We start from the raw sequence: 23,638 nt of genomic DNA, 5'->3' as shown, positions 1-23,638 counted from the left end.
GTAGCACATACCAGTCAAGGTACATTGCTGCAACTAGTAGACCACAGATCGTGACTGAGTCATGAGAGCCAGCAGGGCCTAGTGGACTCAGTGGAACTGCGATTCAGAGGACCTGGATTCTAATTCTGGCTCTGTCACTTGCCTGCTGAGTGACCTTGGACAAGTCACTTCACTCCTTTGTGCCTCAGTTTCCTCATCAATGAAATGAGGATTCATTACCTGTTCTCCCTCCTTCTTAGACTAAGAGCATCATGTGGGAGAGTCACTGCCTCTTATCTGATAGTACTGAATTGACCTGAGCACTTGGTATATAGTAAGCATTTAGCAAATACCACAATTATTATAATACTATATCTCACAATTATAATAATATACAATTATTATAATACTATAATACTGTAATAAGCACTGGGGAAGATAAAAACAAAGCAAGATGGACAGTCCCTGCCCCACATGGAGCTCACAGTCTTAATCCCCATTTTACACGTGAGGTAACTGAGACACAGAGAAGTGAAGGGACTTGCCCAAGGTCACAGAGCAGACAAGTGGCAGAGCTGGGATTAGAACCCATGTCCTTCTGACTTCCAGGCCCATCCTCTATCCACTAGGCCATGCTGCTTGAGCTTTTCCTGCAGAGGAGAATGCCATATGGTAACGTCTTTGTAATGTATGTAATGTATTCAGGCCATGTGAGTACAGGGCTGGGTGTACCTACTTCTGTGCCCCTGGAAAGCAGATAGGCCTATGTCCCCCCTTCTTCTGTTGGCTGGAGCCTCCAGGTCCAGCAATTCCATCCTCATTAGAGCAGCCCAACTCTAACCCTCACCTACTGCAGTAGCGGTAAGCTAACAGGTGGAGTAGCAGGCAGGGTGACAGTTCTATAGTGTCTTTCCCCTACAGATGACAGAACCATGGTGGACACTGTATCCATCAATCTACGTGGGTGTCACAGAATAAAGGATCATTGAGTGTTCACCATTCTAGGGATCAGTTGTAAGAGTATAGGATTGAGTGAAACAAGTCACAAAGTTGGAAGCCTTCCAGAATTGCACCAGGAAGTTGAGGAGGAGAAGTTTAAGATTACTTCTCTATTATCTGTCTTAGAAAAAGTCCATCTCATTTTGGGATGGGGGGAGGGCTGCATCTTAGCCAGATGTCAGGAATTCCCAGGGGGTACATCCTAGAAAGTACATCCACCTCTGGCACGAGCTCAGAAACTGACACCTCCTCTAGAGTTTGCTCCATGCTTCCCACTCATCCTGGGTTTGCAGAGGCCAGAAATCAGAGCTTAGTGCTTAGTACAGTGTTTTGCACCCAGTAAATGTTCAGTGAATATGATTGAACAAATAAACAAGACCCATACGACTGGCCCGAGCTCTTGTCACTCTCTTTGGCTTTGTTCAGCTGGGGTAACGTACATACTCACATACCATAGAGACTGCTACCACTCCCAGAGAGGCATAGGGTAGAGAAGATGGAGACTAAGACTCATGCCAAGTCAGGCACCTTTAATCCCACTTTTTCCCGGTAGGTCATAGCAAGGGACTGCTGGTCCAGGCATTGAGCATGGGCCACTTGAAAGGTTTTAACAAATCAGTCCATTTACATAAACCCGCCTCCAGCTGACATGGTAAATTTTACATAATCCGTCTACATAAGGATGAGAATCCAGACCCTCTGAATCCCAGGCCTGTGCTCTTTCCACTAGGTCAAGCTGTTTCTCTTCTGCATATCCTCAGAAATGGCGGCCAATTGAGCCAGTGAAGTGATCCAGGACTACTATTGTTCTTGTCTGTCCGTCTCCCCCGATTAGACTGTAAGCCCATCAAAAGGCAGGGACTGTCTCTATCTGTTGCCGACTTGTTCATTCCAAGCGCTTAGTACAGTGCTCTGCACATAGTAAGTGCTCAATAAATACTACTGAATGAATGAATACTATATCATCCCAGAAGGAATCCTTATGACCCAGGCACTGGCCGGCCCCTGTTGCTTTAAAGAAAGTGTGATCCCAATATGGGAAAAGAACTGTGTCTGATCTGATTATCTTGCATTTATCCCAGTGCTTAGTATAGTGTTTGGCACATAGTGAGTGCTTAACACACACCTCAACTAAATATCACTGACAAAGGAGCAAGGCACATGGAGTACTAGTTAGGCTCTGCCTTCAGACCACCTTGAGCACCCACCTATGCCAGTTCCCATGAGAGACAGGGGAATTTCCAAAGTACTGGGCCGTAACAGGTTGCAGACATGCTCAGAGGATTCCCAGATGCCTGCAAAATTTAGACAATCAAATCATCAGTGGTATATATTAACCTCTGACTGTATGCAGAGCACTGGGGAAAATACTATACAATAGAGAAGGTAGACAAGATCCCTGCCCATATTGAACTTATAGTCTAGAGGATCCAGTGATAGCCAAGAAGTGGGTTTTGTAATGATTTTGAAAGAGTTAGGGAAAAAATGTCTCAGCCAATTCTGAAAGGGTCCACTTTGGGTTGATTTTTTTTCACCTCAGTAAGGCTCAGTGAATGGGCATCAGCTCTAGACTGGACTTCCTTTATTTTCTGCCTTCATTTGAAATTCATTCAATCACATTTATTGAGCATTTTCTGTGTGCAGAGTACCGTACAAAGTGCTTGGGAGAGTACAATATAACAATAAAAGAGTTTACAGTCTTGAGGGGGAGACTGACATTAATATAAATGAATAAATTACAGATACATACATAAGTGCTGTGGAGCTGGGAGGGGGACTGAACAAAGGGAGCAAGTCAGGGTGATGCAGAAGGGAGTGGGAGAAGAGGAAATGGGGGCTTAGTCAGGGAAGGCCTCCTGGAGGAGGTGTGCCCTACAATAAGGCTTTGAAGTTGGGGACAGTAATTGATGGAATTGAGGAGAGAGGACATTCTAGGCCAGAGGCAGGATGTGGGTGAGGGGTTGGCATCAAGATAGATGGGATTGAGGCAGAGCGAGAAAGTTAGTATTGGAGGAGTAAAGGGTGTGGCCTGGTTTGTAGTAGGAGAGTAGTGAGATCAGGTGGGAGGGGCCAAGGTGATTGAGAGCTTTAAAGCCAATTGTGAGGAGTTTTTGTATAATGCAGAGTTGGATGGGCAACTACTGGAGTTTCTTGAGGAGTGAAGAAACATGTCCTGAATGTTTTTGAAGAAAAATGAACAGGGCAGGAGAATGAAGTATGGACTGGAGTGGGGAGAGACGGGAGGCTGGGAGGTCAGCAAGGAGCTGGTGCTGTAATCCAGGCAGGATAGGATGTATGCCTGTATTAACATGGTAGCAGTTTGGATGGAGAGGAAATGACAGATTTTAGCAATGCTTTGAAGGTGGGACTGACAGGAATTAGTGATAATAATAATAATGTTGGTATTTGTTAAACGCTTACTATGTGCAGAGCACTGTTCTAAGTGCTGGGGTAGACACAGGGGAATCAGGTTGTCCCATGTGGGGCTCACAGTCAATCCCCATTTTACAGATGAGGTAACTGAGGCCCAGAGAAGTTAAGTGACTTGCCCACAGTCACACAGCTGCCAAGTGGCAGAGCCGGGATTCGAACCCATGACCCTGACTCCAAAGCCCCTGCTCTTTCCACTGAGCCACGCTGCTTCTCCTGTGGGTTGAATGAGAGAGAGGAGTCAAGGATAATGCCAAGCTTATGGACTTGTGAGACAGGACAGCCTGCCTGCTAAACAAGGCAAGCAGCCTGCTACATAGTTTTAGAGACTTCATATGGGCCTGTGAAAAAATGTAAGACTAACAGAAGAAAGGATCGTTTTAGACAAAGCTTCCAGTGCCATGGAAGACAGTAACTTGAGGGCAATGCTATCTGGGGGACACACCATTTGAGTCCTCGTCACTTTTTATTCCTCAGCTGGTCACTAGAATAGCCCCAAATTCTCTGCTGTGAACTTCTATACGTCCTGTGGAATTAAACCTACGGGATCTTCAGTGCTTAGAACAGTGCCTGGCACATAGTAAGTGCTTAAAAAATACCATAATTGTACCATAAATCTATTGTAATGACCTCCTCAAGAAGTAGGCTGCTAAATCTGATGGGAGGATCTGGGAAGTGCTTTGCTTTTGAACCAGACATATGCAAACTCCATTCAGTGAGTCTTCTTGGGTTGTATGATGTACATATGCCCCAGGTTGCTACCCCCCAGGTCAGACTGTGGTCAGGGTCACAGTCCTTGGTACATAGTCTTGAGCAGTCAAGAACAGAAAAGACCTATTAGCTCATCCAGCCCAATTACTGCCAACAGAACACAGCCTTTGCTTTAGAAGACTCTCCCCTACTATCAGGCCTGGGCACACACACAAAGGAATTGCAAGCTGTTGTTTCCCTTCTGTTGTTAGTGACGATATTGCAAGTTCCAGTAACCCCACTCTACAGGGGAAGTGAGAGGGGCTCATTGATTACTCACAGCCCACTGTGTTTATGAGCAGCCATGATTGTCTAAAGAGAAACAGATGACAGTGACCCTAGCATGATTGCCCTAGAAACTCTAGCTCCAGAGCCTCAGGGTTAGATGGGTTGGTGAACAGTTGCTCTTGCAGAGAGGCATGAACTTGGCCCTCTCTCTCTGCCTGTGACCATTTCCCCCATTTGTGCCCTGTGGATAACTTGGATTATCTGTGAAGAATAGCAAATGACAGTTTTTAAAAGGTATGATAATAATTCTAAATGAGACCTCCCCCTTTTCTTTCCCACTCTCCTCCTTCCCCCTTTTCTCCCTCTTTCCCTTTCCTCTCCTGCTTCCTGGAATGTACAAGGCTCTTCAGGAGGGAAACATTAATTGAAACATTCCTCTCTTCCACCTCCACCCTTCCTAACCCATGACTTCTGCTTGAGAGTTAGGATAGGTTGAAAAAGCAGTTCCTGCCTCTGGAGCTCCTGTCTAGCTTCCGACCTTCCACTGAGCTAGCTAATGAGTGCCAGGTTTATCCTGCTGCTTCCCACCGCCAGAGAAACCATTTCATTTCAAGTGATCCACGTTAGAGATCTCTTGCCTTTTCTCATTAAAACCCCAAAGTCACATTTTATACATATGTCTAATGCATAGCCACGTGCATGTCTAATCCTGTATTGAAATGTTTGGGATTCTACAACTACCCACATAACTAGTTAGACACTCATAAATCAAGCTAATTAGTTGGACTATAGAAAGCTCTGTACAGAGGATTGTCAAGCTAGAAATTATGATCTCAGAAAATAAGGAAAAAAGTATTCAGCTCTTTCCATACAGACTATCCACGATCCTCAAAAAGATAAGGACATCACATTCCCTCTATGTCAAATACTTCATCTCCGTTACTAGAATTACTGCCAAACAGCAAAATTGGAGTTTCCAAGTTTGGTGAGTTATTTTGTCAGGTAAATGCACACAGCTCTCAGCCTGTGTAGTTCAGCCTTTAATGCTGAACCCTCTCAAATGGTTTAGTCACACAAAACTGTGTGTGTGTGTGTGTGTATGTGTGTGTGGAGTGAGTGAATGCTGGGGAATCTTGCTAGTTCCTCATACCTCTTGATAGACTGTGAAGTATGATATTTCAATGGACATATGTTGAATCTATTGCAGTTATGATAATGTCACCGATAGAATTTATTGAACGTTTACAGTGTATAGAGCACTATACTAAGCACTTAATATACTCATTCTTCTTTGAAATAGGCTTTTCTGAGGCATCCAGATGGCTGGCTGAGGTAGGCTTAATATGTAGAGGCAAAGGTTAAGTGAGAAAATAAAGAGGATTTAAAGCAAATTTTTCACTCTATGCTGCATTGTTTGGCCATCCTTAAATGCTATTCTGAAATAGAAACCCTGCTGTACAATTATTTGATTAAACTCCAGTTACACAGAGTTTCTATGGTCATTCTTAATTCTTCATCTGATGTTTGGTTAGTTTTGTTTTAGACTCCTGACTGTGTCCCTTAATGTGAACCATCTTAACCACATACGTAGGTCTCAGCAAATTAAAATTACAAATATTTTAAGCATTACAATCCTCTCCTGAAGAAAGGGAGGAGTTGCAGGCAGCCAGGCAGTTCTTTTCACTTTATTTATAGCATTTTATTTCCTGAGAGACGACAGAAAAAATAAGTCACTGACTTTCCCTTTCTTTTGCCCGACTCCTCCCTCGTCCTTAGTCTGGGATTGCCTATTGTGGAAAAACCGGAGGGGGTGGGAGACCATCAGAGGGGCTGGACTTGGGATGCCTACCAGGTATCCACGAGCAAATTGTCAGATCAGAAGCGGGGGGAATTATGTCATTTCGTCAAAGGAATGAATTCAAAAGGACTTCTTTGGGGGACTGATTGACAGCAGAACTTGGGAAAGAGCGTATATAAAGGAAAGAGCTGCTGCTGCTGCCTCAAAGCCAGGAAGAGAACCTCATTCACAGGAGACAGAGTCTGCCCACTGGAGACGACTTGGTGCCGGTACTTTACTTTCAAGAAATTCAACTCATCTTTTGGGGATCTGACTGGGAACATTAAAATCACAGATCATCAGGAGATACTTTGATTTTCTCAGGTAAGAGGAAGTCTCATTTGTTTTATAAACCCCTCTGATTTCCTTTATTTCATTTAGGATAAGCAGGAATATCATTTAGAAATGTCATCTAGCTAAAATTTAAGATAAGCTAGAAATAATGGTGTATATTGATTACCCTGGATTTCATTGAAAATGATTTTAAAATCCTGTAGATTTTCAAGAACCCGGATTTACTGGGGGAAACCGATTTTCATGTGCACACAACTAAGTCATTTAAAACTGGTTAGTAAAATGACCTATCAGAATATGTAAGGTAACTTTAATACCAGGTCAAGGTACTTCCCTACTTGGGGCAAGTGAGATGTGTCAGTAGGTCACTAGAGGGAATTCCAGATGTTTTCCAGCTTTCTGATTTTGGAAAAAAATTAGAAAATATTTCACCAGAATGGCATCAAAGGAACTACTTTCCAAAGTCCTGGAAAAGAAGTTTATGGAAATTTATTGGGAAATTTGGGTGTCTAGATAATAATACCACTGTGATCAAATGATGTCAGGAGGATTTTATACTTCATTCATTCATTCCTTGAATCGTATTTATTAAGTGCTTACGTGTGCAGAGTACTTAATGACTTAATTTCAACACAAGTAAAGTTCTCAGTAGTCATTACTTAACTAAGTTTCCTAAAGGAATAGAATAAAACTCTCAGGGACTAACAAATGCTTATATCATTGTGACCCGAAGACACCACATATGAAAATCCCTAGATTAGGCATGCAGTGTGCAGACCTATGCAATAGGGGGATTAACTAGGTTATTAGAAGTGAAATGAAAAATATTCTACCTTCCTCTCTGATAAATCTGGTTAGTACTTTCAGGTCTTTTCTGTTCTGTTACAACACCCCCATGAGGCTGTATGGTATTATTTCCTAAGTAAAAGTTGAAGAGAGTTAGTTAAATCACTCCACCTCTCTGGACTTTAGCTGTTCCTGCCATTAAGCAGGGGAGAGCCAGATGTCTAACTGAGCTTCCTCTGCTTAAACTGAGTGTCTGTAGTCCTGAACAGGGCCAGCACTAATCTGACATATGTGCCTTGAGTTATCACAGTTTTTACATTGGCAGGAATCAGTAAAATCCTTAGACACAAGGGAGAGCTAAGAAGAGTTCTTATTGCATTCTGATCTTGGGCTGGATTCAACTAACATTATTTTAGAAAGATTAATGCCCTTCACAAGCTGGAAAAAGAGTTCCCTTGGCTGTTAGTAAGAAAGTAGATTTCATAAGCCGATTTTCACTGAAGGAGAACCTTGAAGGAATCACCTCCAGGTAAAATGTTTGTGATACTCTCCTTGAGTGAACATTTTATAAGTAATTATTATTAATCTCTTTGTTATATGTGGTAAAAATGTGCATACTGAACTGTCAAATAGAAAACATCTCTCTACTGATATCTTTATGCCATCCATCATAAACACATACTAACATTTTGTTATTGAGTGGCTACAAAATTCCCATTTTACTAATTAAGTTTACAGTTAACATGAGTTATTTGTAGCACCATCTTGCACAAATGTTTGTTTAGATTTCAACCTGGCACCTTCTGAAAACAATTTTTCCCATCATTTCACTTCATCCAAACATATATACATTTATATTTGCATTGTTTACATGTATGGAATATAAATATAATCTGTAAATTATTTAGTTGAGAAAAAAAGTTACTGAAAATTCAATAGAATTTTTTTTTCTCATTTACCTGATGGCTTATTTATAGGAGTTATGCTACAGAGAAGAAGAATTTTGTGGCTTTCTGTCCTTCTAGCTTTGTGGACTTCCTTACAGGCTCAAGGTAAGTAGTACAATTTTAAAAATATTCCAGAGTGCAGAGAGAAGCTTAAATCATTTAAATATTTGAATAGCCAAAGGCTTGACCGCACACAAGCCTTGACAGAGTAGCTATTAATGATGGTATTTTTAAAATATTCACTATGTCCTAAGTACTGTACAAAGACCTGGAGTAGATACAAGATAACTGGTCAGACACAGTCCCTATCCCTCATAGGGCTCACATTCTACAGGAAAGGGAGAACAGGTATTTTTAATCCCCAGGTTACAGAGGTGGAAATTGAGGCACAGGAAAGTTAAGTCACTTGCCTCAGGTCACTCAGCTAACAAGTGATGGATCGGATTTCCTGACTTTCAGGCCTCTGTACTTTCCACTAGTCCATGCAGCTTCTTGTTGTGTTGGAAACTTAGATGCTGCTATTAAGAAATGATGATAAGGGGATTTTATACTTCATTCATTCAGTCATATTTATTGGATGCTTACTGTGTGCAGAACACTGTGCTAAGCACTTGGGAAAATACAATACCACAGTAAACAGTGACATTCCCTGCAAACTTAGATAGCGTTTCATGGAAAAAAGTAAAATATATGCGTACACATCTCTCTACTAGATATGGGCCCTGAATTAATCAGTCCCCATGATCAACTGGATCTTGGAAATGCTTACTCAAATAGCCATGGGGGAATAATAAAGAGAAAATGTATTGTTATAAAAAATTTTGGTGATTTTGATTAACTGTATCTCAGAATAACTGGGGTACATTCTGGAAGGTGAGTTAATACTGCAGCCCATAGAGCCCCCATTTCATCATTTGGAAACTCTGTCGTGGGTCATAGATGCTTGCCAGTTGGCCAAATGTTGGGGACGGTCAGCTTGTTGAGGAAGAAGAGGCAAAAGGCATTGTTGAGAGAAGCCATCATTAAGATTTTGGAGAAACACATCTGCACTCTCACTTCAGCCTGTCCCGGCAGCCTAATTAGTTGGAAAGGCTACATGTATTCCTCTTTGGACGTGACTTATTGGTAATCACCTTGTTGGCATTTTGAACTTTTCCAGATGCTGACAAGGAAGATGACACTTCCTTCGATCTATTTGAAATCAGTAACATAAACCGGAAGACAATCGGGGTCAAGCAGTTCCGAGGGCCGGTGACCAACATCCCCACCTATCGCTTTATCCGTTTTGACCACATCCCCCCGGTCAAAGCAGAGATCCTGAAGAAGATGATTAAGATGCTACGACAAAATGATGGCTTCATCCTCACAGCCACTCTGCGGCAGGACAGGCAGTCCAGGGGCACCATCCTGGCTTTGGAGGGCCCTGGAATGTCTGAGAGGCAATTTGAGATAGTGTCCAATGGCCGGGCCAACACGCTGGACTTCATTTATTGGGTGGATGGCGCCCAGAATGTGATTTCCTTGGAGGATGTTGACCTCGCCGACTCTCAGTGGAAGAACATCACAGTACAAGTGACAGGGGAGAGCTTTAGCCTGCATGTCGGCTGTGACCTCATTGACAGCTTCGTTCTGGAGGAGCCATTCTATGAGCAGCTGAAAGCTGAGAATAGTAGAATGTTTGTGGCGAAAGGGTCCATCCGAGAGAATCATTTCAGGGTAGGTACTGTGGGGAACTAATAATAATGATAATTATGGTATTTGTTAAGTGCTTACCATGTGTCGGGCACTGTACTAAGCACTGAGGCACTCTCTTGAAGGGTCAGAGTTCCACATCCTCAAGGAGAGCATATAGATTAATCATTTTGTTGTCGTTCTGGTACTGGAGGAAACTTCCTATCTCATCCTCCGTGAAAGTCAGGAATGGAGAAGAATCCTTCTGAGAGCCAGTGGTATGGAAAAAAAAAAAGACTGTCAATCACCCGTGCCTTCCTTTCTAACTCTGAGCAGTCTCTCTGGAACCTCCTGTCAACACATACAGCTCCTATCCCACACACAGGTCTTAGAGTTTAGAAAACAGATCCATAGAACAGACGCTAATTGTTAGGAGAGTGCGAAGAAGTAATAATAGTAAAATTATTTATTGAGAACTAATAATAATGTTGGTATTTGTTAAGTGCTTACTATGTGCCGAGCACTGTTCTAAGCACTGGGGTAGATACAGGGTAATCAGGTTGTCCCACGTGAGGCTCACAGTTAATCTCCATTTTACAGATGAGGTCACTGAGGCACAGAGAAGTTAAGTGACTTGCCCACAATCACATAGCTGACAAGTGTCAGAGCTGGGATTCGAACTCATGACCTCTGACTCCCAAGCCCATGCTCTTTCCACTGAGCCACGCTGCTTCTCTACTGGCTGCAGTGCTCTGTACGAAGGTCTTGGGAAGTACAACAGAAACATGAGATGTGTTTCTTGCCCACAAGGATTTTACATTCTCATGAAGGAGACAGGCATAAAAATATTTGCAAATGGAGAGCGCTCAATGCCAGAACACCAGTAGCATGGTACTGACTTGTCAATGAAGAGCAGAAAATACATAGGGGTCATAGTACACCCCACGCAGAATGAGAGTTAGCAACATATAGCAATTAGTAAAATAGCCACCTCTATACCAGGATGTATTCATAGGAAGGAGGCATGGAAGAATTGGAAGGTAATCCTTCTTTTCTACTCTGAACTCGTCCAAATTGATTTCTCCATCTTATGTGGTCCTTGGGTTATCATTTCATATTTAGAGAGCTGTGACATTAGGCCTCTAATACTCTGTGTCAAGGCAAATATGGAGTAGAATATGAGAACAGGTTTCTTAAGTGGAACGAAGAAATCAGTCAATCAATGGTATGTATTGAGCACTTACTCTGTGTAAAGAACTGTACTAAGAACTTGGGAGAGTACCATATAACAAAGTTGGTAGAAGTGGGAAGTGGAAAGTATTTCAAAATTTATCTCTGGGAGGGAAAACAGTTTCAAAGAAAGGAAATATATAGTTGTATTTCTTTTTCAAAAATGAAGCTACCAATGATGAAGTTTGTCTATGAGTGTGTGTGTATGACTGATTCTTGCAGTTCTTCTAGAACACAATCAACTTTTGGGCAGGGATCGTGAATACCAACTCGGATATACTATATTCTTCAAGTGTACAAGCTCACAGTAAATGCTAAGTAAATACAATTGATGGCCTGGACCTGTTTTCACTTTCATCTTCTTGCATTTCTGCCCTTAGGGAGCTTCTGCTCACAGAGAGCTGCTCCTCTTTTGATTGCAGATTGCTTGATTACAGTTCATGGCTTCTATCACACAGAATGAATTTCAGGAATGTTATGGAAAATGAAAAAGCCTTTTCAAACTTCTGTCAAACTTACAAGGCTAAACACTTGAAATAAACCATTTTTCTTCACTTGATACTCTGACAGTGTTTGAAAATTTTTCATGGAATTAGCATCTCATGCAACTAATTTTGCCTTGCTTAGAATCAGTTTACAGTGAACAATGAATTCTAAATAGTTGCAGTTGGTTTCTTTGTCATGCTAATGAAGCACTGATAAGAGGGACAGATTTCTTAATGTCCATTTTGCAGATGAGGAAACTGAGGCATATGGGACAGTCACTTGACTTGTCCAAGTTCATAAGCAGGCACATGGGCACAGCTGGGATTAGAACCCAGCTCCTCTGACTCCCAGGTCCATGGTCTTTCCACTAGGACATGCTGCATTTCTGAAGCATCATTAATTATTCCAGGAGCATCAGATTCAGTATTTGTGCACATTCATTTACTTTCAATTTTTTTCCTTTCTATTTTACAGGGTTTACTTCAAAATGTTCGCTTAAATTTTGAAACTTCTTTGGAAGACATTCTAAACAAGAAAGGGTGTCAGCAAAGTCAACCAGGTAGGAATCTTTTCCTCAGTATGAATGTCTACTATGATCTGGGGTCCTTAATGCCTACCGCTTCTTACCTATGGCAGACTTTCTCATGCACAGATCTCTGAGAAAAGTGTGTGAAAGGCCATGAGAGTTGTTGGTTGAGTTGAAACACTTTGAATCACTTTGAGGCCACTGATGAATCCAAAGAGTTCTGGGAAACTAAATTAATGTGGGACCTGAAAGTGGGGCATATTGGTTTTGACCATGGATGCAACCATCTTGGAACTGAAGATGTTGGTTGGTGCCAGCTCTCTTGGCAGGTCACTTCTTCCCATGTAGCCTGCTGGAAAGCTCTTAGGCTTGGAAACAAGGGTACCTGAATTCTACTCCCAGTTCTACCACTTGACTACTGTGCAAGTTACTTCTAAGAACCTTAGTTCCTTCATCTGTAAAATGGGGATTCAATACCTGTTTTTCCTCCCACATGGGACAGGGACTGTATCTGATCCTATAGGGTCTTGGCATGTAGTAAGCCCTTAACAAATAACACAGTGATTATTATTATTATTCCCTTCTCAATCTGGAAGAGGTTTGAACCTGACAAAGGAAACAGAAAGGTAGGCCCAGTTTACTAACACTCATTTTTCTTCCTCTCCGAATCTGATTTTCCATCCACTTCTTTCCCCACTTCCCCTCTCTCAGTAAGCAGTAAATAGGGCCAAAGAGACCAGAAGAGGGAGAAGGACAAATGAGAGGTAATTTCCTCTCTTGGAAATTGAACCCAGAGCTATTGAAGTTTCTACCCTGTGTGCTTGGCAGACATTCAGAGTTCTAGATGATGTTGATGAGAAAGGACTTAAAGAGCTCAATCTTGTTTTCTTTCATGCTTTTAATAGGAATAATATTTAAGAATGGCCTCACTAGCTGTGAAACTGACTTTGAGGTCTGCATCCAAGAGTTGTCTCTTCTGAACTCATGATTAATCAATCAAAGTGCTTGATTCAGTTATAGAGGATTTGCTAATCAGCAGTTAAAAAGCAGCCTTCCCCAGAAATGATACTTCAGGATGCTATCAGGACAAAGCTTCTGAGTCAAATTCACAATTAACTTAAGGTCAGCTCTGGGGCTCCCTCTGTGAACCACATCTTGTAATATCTAGGTTGCTTAGATGAAGTAGACAAGAAAGGTGTTACCCATTCAATGTCCAAACCAGAGCTTACAATCTAATGCAGTTTGATGAGAGGTACCATGGCGTAATGACTAGAGCATGGGCTTGGGAATCAGGAGGACCTGAGTTCTAATCCTGGCTCTGCCACTGATCTGCTATGTGACCTTGGGCAAGTCACTTCACTTCTCTGTGCCTCAGTTACCTCATCTGTAAAATGGGAAATAAGGTTATGAGCCCCATATGGGACAGGGACTGTGTCCAACCTGATTAGCTTGTATCTACCTCAGTGTTTAGAACAGTGCTTGACACAGAGCGTTTAACAAATATTACTATTATTATATTTACACAAACTCCCAACCTCACCCACCTCCCCCCTCCCCAACACAATGGAGTCTGAGCTTTACTTTGACCATCAACCATACAGTTCCCCAGACTCAAATGCTGCACCAATGTTCTTTTGTATCCCCAACATGTTCTCACAGACCATTTGTTCCATTCAAGCAAAAATGTCTCCTGAAAAAACTGACAATCATGATGTCTGGAAATCTCTGCTCTGTATCATCTTCTTTAATCACATACCTCATCGTGTTGACAGTCTCAAAGTCTGTGAAGGGTCTAACATCAGGGAAACCCTGCAATTCTCATTTCCTTAATGATTTCAACCATGATTACATTCCTGATGGTCTCATTGAGGTCAATTTTAATTCCCTTTGTCTTCCAAGGGAAAACAGATGTGCAGCTTGAATATAATTCCCTTCATTTCCTGAATCTTTACCTTTTGTACGTTCCCAGTATACCATTTTTTGGCTCCCAAAGTCGATTACTCTTGCTGAATCTGGGCATGCATCCCTATCTTTTCAGGCTCTGTAAAGTAGTGGTATCTTTCTGATCTCCAAGTTATAGTTCTGTGAAAGCATTTCCGAATATTTCTAGGTCCTGCTGGCACTAGATGTGATCCTATGAGGATTCTCTGGATCAGGTGGCTGTGTTCTAGCCACCCATAAGACATAGATGTTTTCAAGTAAAGACTTTCCCAAAAATGCTGGACTAAATTTTGACCATCTTGATTTCAGCCATATAGGGCAGGAGTCATATGGGCTGGCCTAACAATTTAATAATAATATTGATGATAATAACAATAACAATAATAGTATTTGTTAAGACTGTACTACTTGCAAAGCCCTGTTTTAAATGCTGGGGTAGACACAAGATTTGAGCTATCTTTTGCGAAGCTTTTCAAGTGAAGAATAGGCTTTTTGATGTGTTTTGCTTTTCTTGTAGGTCTTACTGCTTGAAATCAGCCTCAAATACAGTTGGTACCCCATGTTTCTTTGAGGATATTGTACTGGAAGGCCATTTAACAATTGCCACCAGCCATTGCTTATCTTCTGCCTGGAGGCATGGCACTGTAACCGCTGTGACATCAGCTTCTTCAGGAAGAAAGCTGTGGGTAGTGGGGGTGGGGTCAAAGGCATTGACCTTCTGCACCTTCAATAACTTCCATTCAGAAACCTGGGCCACTAATCAGTAATAGGAATCCCCAGTAGATCTGCTCATTCAAACCATGATACAAGGAGAACATGATAGTTTTTTCTTGGATTACTCAGAAGTCTTCTGGAGTTCCTCAGGCCATCCTCTTTCCCCAGTTACTCTCTGCCACTGGGAAAGTGGTCTTCTCCCTGGGTGCCCTGAGATCACTCCAGCCTTCTCAGAGATCATTACTTCTCATCAGTCTGAGTAGGAAGTAACCCCTGGATTCTGAAGCTCCTTCCCCAGTCCTAAGTGAGAAGTTAGTCAGTCAGTCAATTGTATTTATTGAGTGCTTACTGTCTGCAGAACACTGGACTAAGCACTTGGGAGCATACAATATAATGAAGGTCTGGGATGCCCTGGTTAGTTAAGACAGACACTGAAGAGCACTGAATATGCTCTTAGAACATTGCTTGGCACATAGTGCTTAGCAAATACCATTACTATTATTATTATTATGTCCTGGCTGAACATTCTGCCAAATATTAAGGGTGATGTCATCACTCAGTTTTTGCTCCTGCATCAGTTGGGAAATGCTATTTTTAAGAGGTATGATCTATCAAAGTACCTCTCTCACATCCATCCGCCCTAGCTTAATTGGCCCATAACTCTGTTTTCACTTGTCTGCTATGTAACCTTGGGCATTTCATTTCACTTCTCTGAGCCTCAGTTACTTCATCTGTAAAATGGAGATTGAGACTTTAAGGTTACTTCATCTGTAAAATGGAGTTTGAGACTTTAAACCTCACTTGTGTCCAATCCGATTTGCTTATATCTGCCCCAGAGCTTAGTACAGGCTGTCAATCAATCAATCAATCATATTTTTTGAGCACTTACTGTGTGCAGAGCACTGTTCTCAGTTCTTGGGAGGGTACAATATAACAGCCTTGGTAGAAACATTTCCTGCCCACAGTGAGCTTCAAATCTCTCTTGGAGTTGCCCATACTGGGGCCTTTCTATCTCTTACCTGGTTATTGAGTCTGTACTCCAACTCATCCACAGCTTGGGGAGGCTACTGGGAGGTCCAGGGCCAGGGCTTAAAATCAGACAAAGTCCCATCTGCCTCCAGTTCTCTACTGGCCTGTGCTTCCCACCTTATTTGATTCCTGGCCTGGCTGCTCTTCACTGCCTGGGCCAGAAGGAGCTTCTGGGAAATAGTAGGGAAGAACCAGGAGCTACTAATTTGGAATATCTCCACCACCTGCCAGAAATGATTGTAGGCTCTGAGCCCCTGAGAATAATAATTATAATAATAATTATGGTATTTGTTAAGTGCTTACTATGTGCAAAGCACTGTACTAAGCACTAAAGTGGATGCAAGCAAATCGGTTGGACACGGTCCTTGTCTCACGTGGGCCTCACAGTCTCAAATCCCCATTTTACGATGAGGTAACTGAAGCACAGAGAAGTGAAGTGACTCAACCAAAGGTCATACAGTGCACAAGCGGCAGAGCCAAGATTAGAACCCCTGACCCTCTGCCTCCCAGGCCCGTGCTCTAGCCACTACACCATGCTGTTTTCCTGCAATAGCATCCCTCAGTCTGAGGAAAGGAATGGTCACCTGGTTATCCCTGCTGGACATGCACTGTCTGAATGTTGCTTCTATATAATACCTTCATTCGTTCACTCAATCATTGGTATTCATTTAGAGCTTTCTTTGTGTAGACTATTATACTAAATGCTTGGAAGAATACAGTGCAGTTGGTAGACTAGACCCCTGTCCTCAAGGAGCTTTCAGTCTAGCTGGGGTGAGGGGCTTTAAAATAAATTACAGATAAGGGAAGCAACTGAGTAGAAAGATATGTACGTATGTGATGTTGGGGTGGGGATGGGGGGAATACCTAAAATCCTTAAGGGGTGGGAGTAAGTTCAGGGGTGAGACAGTAGGCGGTTCATCCTAACAGTGTCACCTCTTGGAAGCTCTTTTATCAGAAAGGAAAATGAAGTATAGATTGACAACTAGCATTTCTTGAACATCCCTTGAACGTGTTAGGAACATTGAATGTATCAGTCCTATGGCAAGCTGCAAAGGAAAATAGGAGACACATTTTCTTCCCTTTAAGAGTTTCCAGCCTAAGTAAATTAGTCATAGTCACAAAGACAGTTGGCAAAAGGGATCTATCTGAACCCTTTCTATTGAGCCTTTATGTCTCTCTTCCGCCATGAGATGCTTGGTGCTGATTGCTGACATCAGTAAAAAATGATGAGAGCACAAAGATAGATTTTTTTTTTCCAATTGTTTTGTTTTTTAATGGACAAGATTTGTAAAGTCTTGCCAAAGCTGGAGGATACTGGAGCATTTTGTACATAGCAAATTAAATCACAAATGTATCATTAGCGCAATCATTATCTCATCTCCTGGCACTTGAAAATTGATACCTCTTATGTCCAGGAAGGAGGACAGGTCAAGAAAGCATAAAGTTTGGCTTACTCTGTTTCACAGTGATGGCTACCAATAAGCCCTGGCCATTTGCCAGTACATAGTGCACTTCATTTGATCATGCCCTATGGCTGTGGCCAAAGTCACGTTCTAGCACAGAACTGGGTTGAAGATCTCTCAAGATTTGTCTTTATCAATCGATCAAAGGAATCAATACCTGTCTCCTGAATGATTTAGGAGCTCTTTCCCTTTAAGTGGACAAGTGGAATTTCTTCCAACTGAAATTAGATGTAGAATGGGTTCACCAGGATTTGGAGATAATTCCATCCATAGGGCAGATCTCCAATGAGCAAGAGTGAATGCCAACTGTGGCTGGAGCCATTGGATAAGGACATTTCCTGGGGGAGGCAGGAGGGGTTTGCTTGGATCCTAAGCATCTGAGCACATCTGGCCCATCTGATAGAAAGGTTTCAAATGCCTGAGCTAAGAGGTCGCTTGCCTTTAGTTATTTATAGATGGAAATGATTTAAAATCAGAGTTGAGAAAACAGTGCTCTAGGGCATATGAGAAGCAGCATGACATAGTGGATAGAGCCCGAGACTGGGGATCATAAGGTCATGGGTTCGAATCCCACCTCCACCACTTGTCTGCTGTGTGACTTTGGGCAAGTCACTTCATTTCTCTGGGCCTCGGTTTCCTCATCTTTAAAATGAGGATTGGGACTGTGAGCCTCTCGTGGGACAGGGACTGGATCCAACCCGATTTGCTTGTATCCACCCCAGAGCTTAGTACAGTGCCTGGCACATAGTGAGCACTTAACAAATACCACAATTATTATTATTATATGTCATACACACCAATGAAATGAAAGGCACACTACCTATACCTGTTAATTCTTGGTACAGACTTACGTATAATTATCAATTGTAGGCTATTCTGGAGCCATGCAATTCCATATTTAGAAGCATCTGAGAATCATATTTTGAAAGAAATACTGTTGAGGCAATAATCAGAAAAAAAAGATCATTTGAGAGATGATTTGATAACTGTCTCCAGTCATAGACATATGCAAGAATTGGGTCAATCCAGTCAGGACCCTGTTTCTGATTGAGATACCAGAATACTTGAATGAACCCAATGGGAAAGGTTGTCCTCTGGAACATCCATCCTCATTGTTATGGATGGACCATCCAACACTCCTGTCTTTTCTCTCTACCTCACTTTCCAGCTTCCTAATTCTATGTACTTACCATTCACCAAGTAAAGTACTTCAAAGTAAAGTAAAATCAAAGTTGCAAAAAGGGGATATTAATATCTGCCTTCCTACCCACCTCACAGGATTGTTGGGGGCGGTACAAATGAGATGGTAAGAGAGAGCATTGGTCATAAAAACACTATAAAATATAAAGTATTGTACGATACAATAAATATTGAATAATCACCATCCTCAGCCTTCATTGGAAGCCACCAGCAATTTTCTTTCTACAAGTAAGGAAAATAATAAAGGAGCTTCAATTTCAGTAGAGAGTTCAGATAAGAAAACACTTTTTTTTTAGGGGTTAGTAGGGCCTAAAGTAGATTAGAGAAGAAATGTGACACACTTCTTATGCTCTTATGGAAAGAGCATAAGACTCAGAGACAGGAGACTTGAGTTCTAATTCTGGATCTTCCACCTGCCTTTTTTCCAATCTGATTGTCTTGTATTTGCTCCAGAGTCTGGCGCATAATTAGCACTTGACAATTACCAGAGTTAATACTATTAAGTCAACTTTGGTTTTAGCCATCTTGGAGAGCTCCCAAGACTCTATAGTTATGCTTTTGTCTCAGATGGTTTATATGCTGATATCCCTTCTAGCTCTAGAGATATGGTTATGTATGAAGTGTGAGTTGGAAGACTTCCTGAGGGCTGGGACCCTATCGGATACTACTTATACACCTGCCCAAGTGCAGTACTCTACACACAGTAGTTGCTCAGTAAATACTATGGGAAGCAGCATGGTGTAGTAGATAGAGCATGGGCCTGGGAGTCAGAAGAGCATGGGTTCTAACCCTGGCTTCTGCCACTTGTCTGCTAGGTGACCTTGGGGAAATCCCTTCACTTCTCTCTGCCTCAGTTACCTCATCTATAAAATTGGGATTGAGTTTGTGAGCCCGTCATGGGACAGAGATTGCATCCAACTCAATGCCTTGTATCCACCCCAGTGCTTAGTACGGTGTCTGGCATATAGTAAGTGCTTAACAAATACCACTATTATTATTATTACTAGTAATTGACAGCCCTGAAATAGCAATATGTTAAGTAGGATCTAAGAAAACTAGTACTCGCCTGAAAACATGGGCTATGAAATCTGGTGTCTTAAGGACATCAAGCAGTGTCTTGAGGAATTTATTATGATCTGCCCTTCTTTGGCTCCCTTTCTGTTGGTGGGAGAAACCAAACTGCACCATGAGCCAAGAGCTGGGATGGGGGAGGGGCAATGGAAGGACTGTTAATGTCAGTGAGACTAGGGCTGTAAATCAGGTGATGCAAATTTTCTGGTGCTGAACACTGCTAGGCAAATATTCCATATTTGGACTAACTGAGCATGTTATCAACCAGGATGCTGACATTATCCCAGAGAATTCGACATGAGTTTGATGTAAGCACCACTCCTATTTCAGAGCAGAAAATTCCTGTGGCTTTGTATTGTGTTTCTGGAAGTTTAGAGCGTAGGACCTGAAATCTTGGGCAGGAAAATCCAAGCCCAGAAGGAAGTGCATCTGTGAGCCACTAGAACTCAGGCTAAATTCTCTGAAACATAAATTTTTATCCCACCATAACTCATAATACTGAATGTGTGTTCTACTCTATAAAATGTGATGTGGAATTTGGCAGAAGCATAAAATAAGCTGAAGTCTGTCAAACCGCTTCTGCATTTTGTTTCCTCTTGTGCATCCTTCCATCCAAAGAGATTGGTGCCTTTAATTAAAGTCATCCTTCTGCAGAATGACCAGATCCGTGCTAATGGGGGATAGCTGCTCTGTCTATGCCTTTGAAATGCTTAGGTTGAAGTAGTGGTAGTGTATCTACAGAAGCTATAACAAGCATGGCTAAGTGGAAAGAGTGTGGGCTTGGGAGTCAGAGGTCATGGGTTCTAATCCCGGATCCACCACTTGTCAGCCATGTGACTTTGGGCAAGTCACTTCACTTCTCTGTGCCTCAGTTACCTCATCTGGAAAATGGGGATTAAGACTGTGAGCCCCTCGTGGGACAACCTGATCACCTTGTATCTACTCCCAGCACTTAGAACAGTGCTTTGCACATAGTAAGCGCTTAACAAATACCATTAATATTATTATCATAGTAGCAGCACTTGGAATAGAAGCAGTTTGACCAAGTGGGAAGAGCGATGGGCCTGGGATCAGAGCACCTGGGTTTTAGTCCTGGCTCTTACACTTGTCTGCTGTGTGACCATGGGCAAATCACTTAATTTCTTTGTTCCCTCATCTGCAAAATGTGGATTCAATATCTGTACTCTCTCCTACTTAGACTTTGAGCCCCATGTGGGACCTGATTATCTTGTATCTACCCCAGGGCTCAGTACACATCACTGTTGATTGTTGTATTGTACTTTTCCAAGCACCTAGAACAGTGGTCTGCACACAGTAAGCGCTCAATAAATACGAATGAAAGAATGAAAACAGAGTTTGGCACATAGTAAGTGCTTAAAATTACCATTATTATTATTGCTATTATCATTACTATTAATAATAATGATAATGACAATAATGATACTCCCATAGAGGAACTAGTGACACATTGGTCAGTTGCAGCAACTGGACTATTAATGAATATTGTCCATGAAAATTCAAAATGTGCTTAATGGCTGCTGAACAAACCTGAGGCCAAAGAAGAACCCAGAATGATCCCTGCCCCAGTAACAAAACAGCATGGATTCCATTCTGGGGTTGAGGCTTAACAGACCGGAGTACCTACAGTTTCCGGTCTTCAAGTTACCTGTCTCTGCCACAGGAACTCAGTGGTCCCTTTCTGAAGGTTCGGGCTGCTTGGAGAAGTCAAGGCAAACTGGAAACTTGTCCTTAACTTTTGGAGCTGTCTCTATCATGCAGCCCTGGAAGCCCCTCTGGTTAGGGCAGTGATCCTACATTCTGAACTTCCTTGCCCCCTTCTGGGACATAGCTTATAGTCTCCAGTTGGATGGATGGAAATGAATGCTTACAACTGATTGAAACTCCAAGAGGGCTTTGACTCTGCACAAATGAAAATGGAAAACAACTGCTAATGGAGTCTGCCTTCTATTCATTTTTCTCAAATATGAGGAATTCAGAAGAGATTATTAAATACCAATTATAGTCCTAGGGAAATTGCTGGATTGACTCAATCAATCAATCAATCAACTGAATTTCTTGAGAAACTACTGTGGGCAGTTCACTGTACTAAGAACTAGACTGTAACGTTTAGATGTTTAGACATTTAGACATGTAGTCGTTTAATAATAATGTTGGTATTTGTTAAGTGCTTACTATGTGCCGAGCACTGTTCTAAGCGCTAGGGTAGACACAGGGGAATCAGGATGTCCCACGTGGGGCTCACAGTCTTAATCCCCATTTTACAGATGAGGTAACTGAGGCACAGAGAAGTTAAGTGACTTGCCCACAGTCACACAGCTGACAAGTGGCAGAGTGGGATTCGAACTCATGACCTCTGACTCCAAAGCCCGTGCTCTTTCCACTGAGCCACGCCGGTAAGCCCGTCAAAGGGCAGGGACTGTGTCTATCTGTTGCCAATTTGTACTTTCCAAGCACTTAGTACAGTGCTCTGCATATAGTAAGCGCTCAATAAATACTATTGAATGAATGAATGAACTTAGGTGTTCAGTGAGGGATACAAAATGGATATAGAGAAAATCTTATGCCCACTTTATGAGAATACAGCCTGGTGGAAAGAGCATGGGCTTGGGAGTCAAAGGACCTGGGTTCTAATACTGGCTCTGCCAGTTGCTCTGCCAACTGCTAGCTGTGTAAGCTTGGACAAGTCACTTAACATCTCTATGCCTCAATTTCCTCAACTGTAAAATGGGTATTCAATACCCCTTGCAGGACAGGGACTGTGTCCCACCTAATTGATTTGTACCTACCCCAGTACTTAAGAACAGTGTTTGACACTTAGTAAGTACCATGAAACAGTTGGTTGTGGGCAGGTAATGTGTCTGTAATATTGTTACATTGTACTTTGCCCATCTCTTAGTACGGTGCTCTGCGTGCAGTAAGTGCCCAATAAATTTGTTTGATTGACTGACAGGCAGAGGTGAAATCGTGGGCAAAAAAGAAAAGACTAGGGCATAGCACACTTTTGCTTCAGACTAAACAAAATGCTTCATGCATATTTCAGACTCTGCAGGTAGGTTGCCAATGCTGTGGTTCTTTGAGTAGATATTCCAGGGCTCTGCACACAGTAGATTCTACATAGATATTATTGCTTGACTGAATTTTCCGGTTCCAACCTGCAGTTTTCAGCCTCAGGATCCCCACTGGGCAAAGAACAGCCCTCTGCTCAGTAAGATCTGTTAGCAAACTTGAGCAATTTAGTGACGTATATACTGTTTAAATGACTTGCATTCAGGGAAGAAAGGATGGGGTGGAACTTTAGAAGTTTTCAGGATTGGCAGCTTTACTAGAAAGTCAAGAAACATTGCCACCTAACCTATGATGCTAAATATTTTCCCCTGCATAAATGCTTGCTCTACTCTAGCTGCGTGCTATGTTTTTGGACTCCAAGTACAGTGCTGTGGAATGCAGTTGGGCTCTTTATTTGGAAAGCAGAATTTGTAATTGGAACCAGCTGACGTCCAACCCCTGCTTTTCTGTCCTTGGGTATAATTTTACATCAAGCTCTTCTGAAAACGGAGGCAGTTAAACCCCATCTAGAGGTGCCAACGTATAATTCCAGAAGGAAACTATAATCGGGGATGAAATGTTGCCTTCATGACTGTTTTTTGTTCCCTGTAGCTGAAGTGAATACCATCAACGAGAGCACTGAAGTCCTCCACCTGACTCCTGAAGTCATCACGGAGTTTGTGGGCCAAAAGCCAGAGAAAAAGATTGAGTTTTGTGACCACTCCTGTGAGGAGCTGGGTAACATGTTTACGGAACTCAGAGGCCTCCGCATTGTAGTGAGCAATCTTGGCGAAAACCTGCAGAAAGTGGTAGGTGGAGAGATATGGGCTATGTTCGGCATCCTTCCCAGGAGAGGAGAGTCTCATTTCAATGCCACACTTTACTTTCATTCATTCATTCATTCAATCATCTTTATTGAGTCCCTTGTGCAAAGCACTGTGCTAAGTGCTTGGGAGAGTACACTATAACAGTAAATAGATACCTTCCCTGC

General features: G+C 42.2%; 1 protein-coding gene across 3 annotated transcripts in view; it reads left to right on the top strand.

Moving 5' to 3' along the window:
* The first annotated feature begins 4,662 nt into the window (after positions 1 to 4,662).
* The window catches only part of THBS2 (thrombospondin 2), a 46,287-nt gene continuing 27,311 nt past the window's right edge, over positions 4,663 to 23,638 (top strand). Inside the window, exons 1-6 of one of the 3 annotated variants that reach the window (XM_029049168.2) lie at positions 4,663 to 4,680; positions 6,297 to 6,547; positions 8,281 to 8,355; positions 9,410 to 9,966; positions 12,112 to 12,196; positions 23,260 to 23,456. In XM_029049168.2, coding sequence (XP_028905001.1) covers positions 8,286 to 8,355; positions 9,410 to 9,966; positions 12,112 to 12,196; positions 23,260 to 23,456 — 909 coding nt within the window. In that variant the 5' untranslated portion in view covers positions 4,663 to 4,680; positions 6,297 to 6,547; positions 8,281 to 8,285. Of the gene's footprint in view, positions 4,681 to 5,702; positions 5,719 to 6,171; positions 6,548 to 8,280; positions 8,356 to 9,409; positions 9,967 to 12,111; positions 12,197 to 23,259; positions 23,457 to 23,638 lie in introns of those variants that run through there. The other 2 variants (XM_039915059.1, XM_029049167.2) reach the window with 2 other exon arrangements.

The sequence above is a fragment of the Ornithorhynchus anatinus genome, chromosome 21 (assembly GCF_004115215.2).
Source record: "Ornithorhynchus anatinus isolate Pmale09 chromosome 21, mOrnAna1.pri.v4, whole genome shotgun sequence".
NCBI lineage: Eukaryota > Metazoa > Chordata > Mammalia > Monotremata > Ornithorhynchidae > Ornithorhynchus > Ornithorhynchus anatinus.
This window is presented reverse-complemented; position numbering and strand designations above follow the sequence as displayed.